This window comes from Rhinopithecus bieti, unplaced genomic scaffold, assembly GCF_001698545.2.
Source record: "Rhinopithecus bieti isolate Rb0 unplaced genomic scaffold, ASM169854v2 scaffold_27306, whole genome shotgun sequence".
Taxonomy (NCBI): Eukaryota; Metazoa; Chordata; class Mammalia; order Primates; family Cercopithecidae; genus Rhinopithecus; species Rhinopithecus bieti.
Genome location: NW_016812395.1, coordinates 1,614,774 through 1,624,537, shown reverse-complemented (window position 1 = coordinate 1,624,537; position 9,764 = coordinate 1,614,774). Strand labels below are relative to the sequence as shown.

General features: G+C 36.4%; 1 protein-coding gene across 2 annotated transcripts in view; it reads right to left on the bottom strand.

Annotated features, from left to right (window-relative positions):
• Positions 1-9,764, bottom strand: part of MYBL1 (MYB proto-oncogene like 1) — a 45,382-nt gene that overhangs the window by 6,427 nt on the left and 29,191 nt on the right. Inside the window, exons 9-12 of one of the 2 annotated variants that reach the window (XM_017896324.1) lie at positions 5,108-5,341; positions 3,381-3,749; positions 843-985; positions 49-163 (exon numbers count right to left, since the gene is read on the bottom strand). In XM_017896324.1, coding sequence (XP_017751813.1) covers positions 49-163; positions 843-985; positions 3,381-3,749; positions 5,108-5,341 — 861 coding nt within the window. Of the gene's footprint in view, positions 1-48; positions 164-842; positions 986-3,380; positions 3,765-5,107; positions 5,342-9,764 lie in introns of both variants that reach the window. The other variant, XM_017896322.1, reaches the window with a different exon arrangement.

The window sequence follows — 9,764 nt, the reverse complement described above, 5'->3', positions numbered from 1 at the left end:
AATAAAATAAAATAAAATAAATAAAATAAAATAAAATAAAATACATACCACAATTTTAAGAGGTCCATATTTTTTCTCCTGAGCAGCAAGCGCATTCTTAAAAGGAGTAGGAGTTCTTGGTGTGGTACCCAATATAGATCTTCTAATAGTAGGTGTTCTGAAACTATCCAATCATTTAAATATTTATATTATAGCCACAATCTGATTGCATACAAGTTACTGAAAGCAAAGCAATTTAAGCACATGCTAAATTTTCTTACACACACACACACAATTCTGATTTCAATCACTCATCTTAAAATAGAAAAAAAGAATTAATACAGAAAAAAGTACTAGAAATGTTTTCATTGAAATCAAAGATACTATATTTAAGTTGGTTTTGACTGTCCTAAGGAGAAAACATAAGGCTATGATTTAAAAAAAAAATTCTGGCCCAGCCCAGTGGCTCACGCCTGTAATCCCAGCACTTTGGGAGGCTGAGACGGGCAGATCACCTGAGATCAGAAGTCCAAGACCAGCCTGGCCAACACAGTGAAATGCCATCTCTACTACATATACAATATTAACCAGGTATGGTGGCACATGCCTGTAATCCCAGCTACTCAGGAGCCTGAGGCAGGAGAATCACTTGAACCCGGGAGGTGGAGGTTGCAGTGAGCTGAGATGGCGCCATTGCACTCCAGCCTGGGCAACAAGAGCAAAACTCTGTCTGAAAAAAAAAAATTCTAAGTCCTGTAGGAATAGGGATTATGATACATGCTATTTATATGCACAATAAGCTAATCTACTCTTGACATTGTGCTCCCCATTTTCTCTAACACAATCATTTAATACCTACTTACCCTACATTTTCCTTTTGATCTTTGGGAGTTGTTTCCTTATGAAGAGGAGTTGTAATGAGAACTTTCTGCCCACAAATAGGAGTTGATGTAAATGAAGGATTTTCTATATGAAGCTGTTCATTTCCAGGACATGTGTTGAAAAACTAAAAAGGGAAGAGAGTTTAAAGATGATTTCTAGAACATCAAAATCCCTACACAAATATTAAACTAAGATTTTCCAATTATTTCTTCATACCTCTTTTAAAAAGCTTATGAATAATATTATACTTATACTCCATGGAAATTATGCTCCATGAGGGTAGGAATTTTGTCTAGTTTGTTCATTTTGTCTCCCCAGCTCTTAGAACAGTGTTTAGCACATATAGGAATTCAAGAAACATTTAACAAATATTCAAAAGTTACAAAAAAATACTAAAAATTTTAAAAAGTGTATTATCAAATAGAGATCCATAGAAACCATAAACAGTTGCTGTGTTGAATCTAATTTTGTACAACAGTGTGTAACTGAAAAAAACAAGTTTTTTTTAGCTCTTATTAATAAATGACCTTAAGTGGCTTTTCTATGAGAATATTTTAATTTAGAATATAATCACGCTTTGCTGATGAGAAATACAACTGTCTGGCAAATTTGCCTATCTAGAACAAAGAACCTCTAAGCAGTCAAAATTGGTATCACAGAGTCCATCTTCTAGATTATATAACTTACAATTGTGAAATACTAATTTATTTTTGTAGTCAAAAGATTAGAAATAGTGATATGAAGCCATAGAAATGGCTTCAAAGCTACCTATAACTAGAATGAAGTCTAGCTCTATCACTTCTGGCTCTGAATACTTGAATTTATTTTACCCTAAGATTAGTAATCAAACCCTCTTTTACAGGATAAAATCCAAGCAGTTTGCCATAGGAAACAAGCATCTTTCAGCCACTTCTACCTTAGAATTCACACTTCAACAAAAATTGCTAGTGTGCAAAACTCCAGAATAGAAAACTGCTAGTGTGCCCAAGCCTACTTCACTTTCCCCAGTGCTTTTAACTCTGAGAGCAGGTCTGGGGTGAACAGACTATTCACATTGTAGTCTATACAAATGGCATCCCCTGAAGCATGGGTGCACAATTTTTAGAGATCTATGTTCTGCCAGATCCTACTTATCTCCCTAGCCTCAAAATATACTTCCAATAATATTCCAGCATTCTCCATGTTTATTTGACCATTAAACTCCCTCCTTCCCCCTTAAACTTTGTAGCCTCTGCCAAACACTTTCAGAAAACATCAGCTCCATCTCTTACTGTTGCCTTTTACAAGTGGCTCAACTTCAGAATTTTATTCTACCTAACTCCTTTTGAAAGAGCATCAATTGAGATGTTATAAGAAAAGTGTTTGGAGGCCGGGCCGGTGGCTCATGCCTGTAATCCCAGCACTTTGGGAGGCTGATGCGGGCAGATCACCTAAGGTTGGGAGTTCGAGACCAGCCTGACCAACATGGAGAAACCCGTCTCTAATAAGAATATAAAATTAGCCAGGCATGGTGGCGCACGCCTGTAATCCCAGCTACTTGGGAGGCTGAGGCGGGAGAATCACCTGAACCTGGGAGGCGGAGGTTGCGGTGAGCAGAGATGGTGCCATTGCACCCCAGCCTGGGCAATCAGAGCAAAACTCCATCTCAAAAAAAAAAAAAAAAAGTTTGGCAAACAGCCTGGAGCATAAGCAAGTGTTCAATAGGAAACTGTCCTAACATAAACATCTACTGTCCAGGGATATAATAAGAGAAGAAAGTAAGTAGGTAGTTCTGGACATCCTTGGGAAACCTCGTGACACATTAAATTCTTACAGTAAGCAATTATCTAAGTTTCTTCCAAAGAACGTTAAAAGGAAAAATTCAGTGGGCAAACTAAATAAATTACTTTAAATAGGTAAGGTCACTTTAAACTTTATCAGGTGTAACTGGATCTCAGTCTCAGTCTTGCATTAGATAACTTTGGGCAAATCAATTTTACCTTTCCGGGCTTGTTTTATGATGAATTCTATAAAGATATGGGACTACAAGATAAAGAAAATGTCTCTCTAAACACTGTAGTATAACATCATGCAGAACCGGGAGCAGTGGCTCACGCCTGTAATCCCAGCACTTTGGGAGCCAAGGCAGGTGGATTACTTGAGTTCAGGAGTTCAAGACTAGCCCGGGCAACATGGCAAAACCCCATCTCTATAAAAAATACGAAAATTAGCTAGGTGTGGTGGCACGCATCTATAGTCCAGGCTACTTGGGGGCTGAGGTGGGAAGATCACTTGAGCCTGGGTGGTTGAGGTGGCAGTGAGCCGTGTTTGTGCCACTGCACTCCACCCTGGGCAACAAAACGAGACCCTGCCACTACTACATTTTGTGAGATAATCTCTCAGAGTTCAGTATTCTCAAGTGTACACTTAAATACATTATTTTTTTATGTTATCAAAGTTACCAACTGCTAGTAAGGATATTAAAGATCTAATTTAATTTAACTCATTGACATTTAGAAACATAAAATCAACACTGCTACCTGTGAAGGAGAAAATGGTAGTGTTTTCAGTGGTGTATGTTTTAGCGCTGTATTACCACCATCGTTCAATGAGCCATCCCTAAGTTCGCTGCCTGGGGAAAGACCCACTCGCATTTTTCTCTTCTTTCTGAGGATGGCTGGTGGAGTGCTAAACTTGGCTACATTTGGGGATGTTAAAGGAACAGCTTCACTGTTGCCACCATTACAAGTGTTTTTTTTCCCTTCAAGTACAAGACTGACGTTAAATTGGCATTCCATGGCTCCTTCATTGTGCTGAATTCTCATTAATTTAACTGGGGTGGATTTGATAGGAGAAGCAGCAGCATCAGAAATATCAAAACTGGTAACATCACTCCATGCTACAGGATCCTGCAATAAATTAAACTGTTAATAAAGTTAATGCTATAACCTAGTTAAATCTGATCTTGAACACACGATGATGATTTCCACAGAGTTAATTAACAACTCATTTTATCAGTAGAAATGCTTTCCTTGGACATTTTTTTTTTAGGCAAGGCCATTTGAGAGGAACAGATTATGGCTTTCCCATGATTCCAGAATACATGATAGTTCATCTAATTCAGTAGTTGAAGCTTACTGTCAAAGTATTTTAAGTAAGAAAAACAAATTGTAAGTTATTATCAAAAATTAAGTTATTATCAAAAGTACAATTCATTATAAAACTTCACATTCTACTCCACATCAGGAAGACACCATCAAATTCTACATAATCATTTGGTAATGTGTATGAAACGTGTTAAAAATGGTGATATACTTTGATTCAGAAATTCAATTTAACCTAAAGACATAATCATGATTTTACACAAAGCTTTATATGTTATTTGTAATGCTGAAAAACTAGACACCACCTAAATGTCCAATAATAATAGTACATTAGGTAAATATATTTTCTTATATTCATCTGATGGAATACTACAAAACCCCTAAAATTCAAATTTAGGCCAGGCATGGTGGCTCACGACTGTAATCCCAGCACTTTGGGAGGCCGAAGTGGGAGGATCACTTGAGGTCAGGAGTTCGAGACCAGCCTGACCAACATGAGGAAACTCCATCGCCACTAAAAATATAAAAATTAGCTGGGTGTGGTGGCAGGCACCTGTAATCCCACTACTCAGAAGGCTGAGGCAGGAGAATCGCTTGAACCCAGGAGGCAGAGGTTGCAGTGAACTGAGATTGTGCCACTGCACTCCAGCCTGGGCAACAGAGTGAGACTCCATCTTAACCAAAAAAAAAAAAAATTCAAGTTTAAAAAAGTTAAGGAAACAGAAACATGCTCATGACAGGGTGGAAAACAAAAAAAAAATCCACAAATGTAATACAGAAGTGTATTTTGGGGTTTAAAAATATAATGTGTTTTCTAAGTATAGAACACAGACTGAAAGGAATATATCAAATTATTAACTCTGGGTTTATGAAATATTTTAATTTTCTTTTTTACAGTTTTCTCTAGTTTCCAGCTTTCTATAATGCATCTGTATAACTTATATAATAAAAAATGAATTAAGTTTTAATTTTAAAATTCCTCAAAAGGCACACACTTTGAAAATTTTAAACTTGTTTCCACTAGAAGCCACTGCAAAATACCAGAACAAAATTAAGTATGGCATACAAAACATAAAACTAGTCAATGTCCAAAACTGAGATTCTAAGCATAAAATCATATAACTAAAATTGAACTTTTGATAATCTTACAATTTTTTACTTACAGATTCAATAAGTTCCAGAGTCTCTGCAAATTCTGGGATGGTCTGCAAAGAGGACAACACAGCGTTTGCCTCCACGGCCAGGAACTTTGTGGGTGAATTCTGCTGAGCAGACACAGGCTGATTTTCATCCATACTGTAAAACTCACTAGTGTGCTCGTCAAGGCTATTTAGAGTATTAGACATGTTATCATCCATGAGGAAACTACCAGACCAGCTAGAAAAACTTCCAGGCTGCTAAAAGTACAAAAGAAATTTGAATATTATTTGTCATTCTCAATGTAGGCATAAATTCAGATTTCAACACATTTCAATTAGGCTAAAAATATAGTAGCAAATATTTTGTCTTTCCTCAAAATTGGTATACTTCTTTTCATTAAACTACATGCTTTGACTATGTTTCTTTTTTCTAATTAAAATTTTTAATCTATACAATCATGATGAGATAAAACAAGCATTTACATACAACATAAAGTCCAAACTCTTAGAATCTGGCTACTCCCTTCCTTCCAAACTTCATTTCTCAACACTTCTACTCAAGAGCTATATATTTAAATCTTACCAGGTATATCTATTTATTCCTGGTAGTTATCAGGAATACCCAACTATAGCACTTGCAATTCCCCCAATGAATTATACTCTTTTGACCTTGAGTGCCTTTGCACATATTGCTGCTCCCTTTATCTATTAATAAAATGCTCTGTAACCTACTGACCAGGGAAGCTATTCTTTTTTTTTTCTGAGGTGGGAGTTTTCACTCAGTTGTCCAGGCTGGGGTACAGTGGTGTGATCTCGGCTCACTGCAACCTCCACCTCCTGGGTTCAAGCAATTCTGCCTCAGCCTCCCGGGTAGCTGGGATTACAGGCACCCACCACCACACTCAGCTAATTTTTTGTATTTTTAGTAGAGATGGGGTTTCACCATGTTGGCCAGGCTGGTCTCAAACTCCTGACCTCAGGTGACCTGCCCACCTTGGCCTCCCAAAGGGAAGCTATTCTTATCACACAGTTCAAATACTGGAAAGCACTTCATCTGATTATACACTTTTATCTGCTTCATTTATAATAATGTTCTAATTCATTTATCTTGCTAACATATAATCATTGTCCTTCAAGGCTGAGTTCAATTAGGACTTCTTCCAGGAACTTTTCCCTGATGACAATAATCTAAATCAAGCACCTGTCCTATATGTTACCATAAACTTTGTGACTCACAAATTGTCAAAAGTCAAAGAGAGAATTCTAAAAATAGCACAAGAGACCAGGTACGGTGGCTCATGCCTATAGTCCCAGCACTTTGGGAGGTCAAGGCAGGCAGATTGCTTGAGCCCAGGAGTTTGAGAACAGTTTGGCCAACATAACGAAACTCCATTTCTACAAAAAATATAAACATTAGCTGGGCATGGTACCACACGCCTGTTAGTCCCAGAACTCAAAAGGCTGAGGTGAGGGCATCACTTGAACCCAAGAAGTCAAGGCTGCAGCAAACTGTGATCACACCACCGCACTCCAGCCTGGGTGACAGAGTGAGACCCTTATCAAAAGAAAATTAAAAATAAAAATTGCAAAGTAAAAGTATTACATCACACATAAGGGAATCCCTATAACAGATTTATCTGAAAAAACCTTACAGGCCAGAAGAGAATGAAATGATACATTTGAGAAGTACCGAAAAAAAAAAAAATGCCTGCCAAGAATACCCAGCAAAGCTATCCTTCAGAAATGAGGGAGAAATAAAAGTCTTTCCCAGACTTTTTCTTTTTAAATGGTGGCAATTCATCACCACTAGATCAGCCTTACAAGAAGTGCTCAAAAAAGTCCTATATCTGAAAGCAAAAAGATAACAAATACTATTATGAAAATATGTAAACGAATAAAATTCACTAGCAGAGCAGGTACACAAAAGAGAAAGATAAAATAATCAAACCGCTGTACTACAGACAATCACCAAACTGCAACAATAAACATTAAGAGAGGAAGAAAGAAACAAAGAATATACAAAACCAGAAAATAATTAACAAAATGAAAAGAGTAAGTCTTCACATATCAGTAATAACCTTGAATGTAAACAGATTAAACTCCACACTTAAAAGACATAGACAAGCTGAATGGATTAAAAAACACATGACCCAACTATATGCTGCCTATAAAAACTCATGTCACCTGTAAAGACACATATGGACTGAATGCAAAAGGATGGAAAAAGATATTCTATGCAAACAGAAACTAAAAGCAAGCAGGAATAGCTATACTCATATCAGATAAAGCATAATTTAAGTTAAAAACTATAAAAAGAAGCTGGGCATGGTAGCACATGTCTGCAACCACAGCATTTTGGGAGGCCAAGCCAGGCTCAGGAGTTTGAAACCAGCCTCGGCAACATGGCCAAACCCAATCTCCACAAAAGTAAATAAATAAATAAATAAAAATAAAAATTAGCTGGACATGGCAGCACACACCTGTGGTCCCCGCTACTTAGGAGGCTGAGGTGGGAGGATCACCTTAGCCTGGGAAGTTGAGGTTGCAGTAAGCCGAGATCACAGCACTGTATTTCAGCCTGGGGGACGGAGTGAAACCCTGCTTCAAAAACACAAAACAAAACAAACAAAAAAGAACACCCTATAAAAAAAGACAAAGAAGGGCAATACATAATGATAAAGAGATCAATTCAGCAAGAGAATATAATTGCAAATATATATGCACCAATATCAGAGCGCCTAGCTACATCAAGCAAATATTATTTGATCTAAAAGGAGTAATAGATTCCAATACAAAATAGTTGGAGCCTTCAACACCCCACTCTCAGCAACGAAAGATCATCTAGACAGAAAAATCAACAAAGAAACAAACATTGGCTTTAAATTGAACATTTATACCGAATGAACCTAACAGCCATCTACAGAGTATTTCATGTAATATCTGCAGAATATACATTCTTTTCATCAGCACATTCTCCAGGACAGATCACATATTAGGCCACAAAATAAGTCTGAACAAATTTAAAAGAATTAAAGTCATATCAAGGGTCTTTTTTGACCACAATGAAATAAAACTAGAAATCAATAACAAAAGGAATTTTTGAAATTGTAAACGGAAATTAAACAACATGCTCCTGAACAACCAATAGGTCAATGAAGAAACTAAGAAGGAAACCAAAACATTTCTGGAAACAAATGAAAGTAGAAACACAACATACCAACACCTACGGGATATAGCAAAAGCAGTATCAAAAGGGAAGTTTATAGCAATAAATGCCTACATCAAAAAAGTGGAAACATTTCAAATAAACAATGTAGCTAGAAAAATAAGAACAAACCAAACCCAAAGCTAGTAGAGGAAAATAAATAACAAAAATCAAAGCAGAAATAAACAAAATTGAGACAAACAAATACAAATAATCAATGAAAGGAGAAGTTGGCTTTTTAAAGAAATAAAATTGACAAACTGCTGGCCAGACTGAGAAAAAAAAAGACCCAAATAAATAAAATCAAAAACAAAAAAGGAGACACTACAACTGATACCACAGGAATACAAAGGATCATTAGAGGCTATTATGAATAACTGTGCATCCAATTAGAAAACTTAGCAGAAATGGATAAACTTCTGGACAGATATAACCTATCAAGATTAAACCAAGAAGAAATAGAAAACCTGAACAGACCAATTACAAGTAGCGAGATTGAATCCATAATAAAACATCTCCTGTAAAAGTAAAGCCCAGGACCCAATTCATTGCAGAATTCTATCAAACATATAAAGAAGAACTATCAATTCTTTTCAAATTCTCTCAGAAAACTGAAGAGTAAGGAATTTTTCTAAACTCATTCTACAAGGTCAACATTACCCTGATACCAAAACCAAATAAAGAAAACTGTAAGCCAATATCCCTAATGAACATAGATGCAAAGAGACATTCACCAAGATCAGACGGAATTTATCCCAGGGATGTAAGGATGATTCAACCTACATAAATCAATAAACAAAATCAAATATCAATAGAATAAAGATTATCTTAATAGATATGAAAAATCATTTGATAAAATTCAACATCCCTTCATGATAAAAACTATCAACAAGTTAACTATAGAAAAAACATACCTCAACACAATAAAAGCCATATATGACAAAACCACAGCCAACATCATACTGAACAAGGAAAAGTTGAAAGCTTTTTCTCTAAGATCTCAAATGAGACAAGGATGCCCATTTTCACCACTTTTATTCAACTCAGTACTGGAAGTCCTAGCCAAAGCAATTAGGCAAGAGAAAAAAAAAAAAAGGCATCCAAAATGGAAAAAAGGAAGTCAAGCTGTCCCCATTTGCAGACAACATGAACTTATATATAGAAAACCCTATAATAACCTTACATAAAGTTCCTCTAAAAAAACTCTTAGAACTGATAAACAAATTGGGTAATGTTGCAGGATAAAACATCAACACACAAAAAATCAGTCGTATTTTGGCTGGGCATGGTGGCTCACACCTGTAATACCAGCACTTTGGAAGGACAAGGCAGGAGGATCACTTGAGGTCAGGAGTTCAAGACCAGCCTGGGCAACATAGCAAGACCCCCATCTCTAAAACTAAAAAATAAATCAGTATTGTTTCTATACACCAACAACAAACTAGCACAAAAAGAAATCAAGAAAGCAGTGCCATT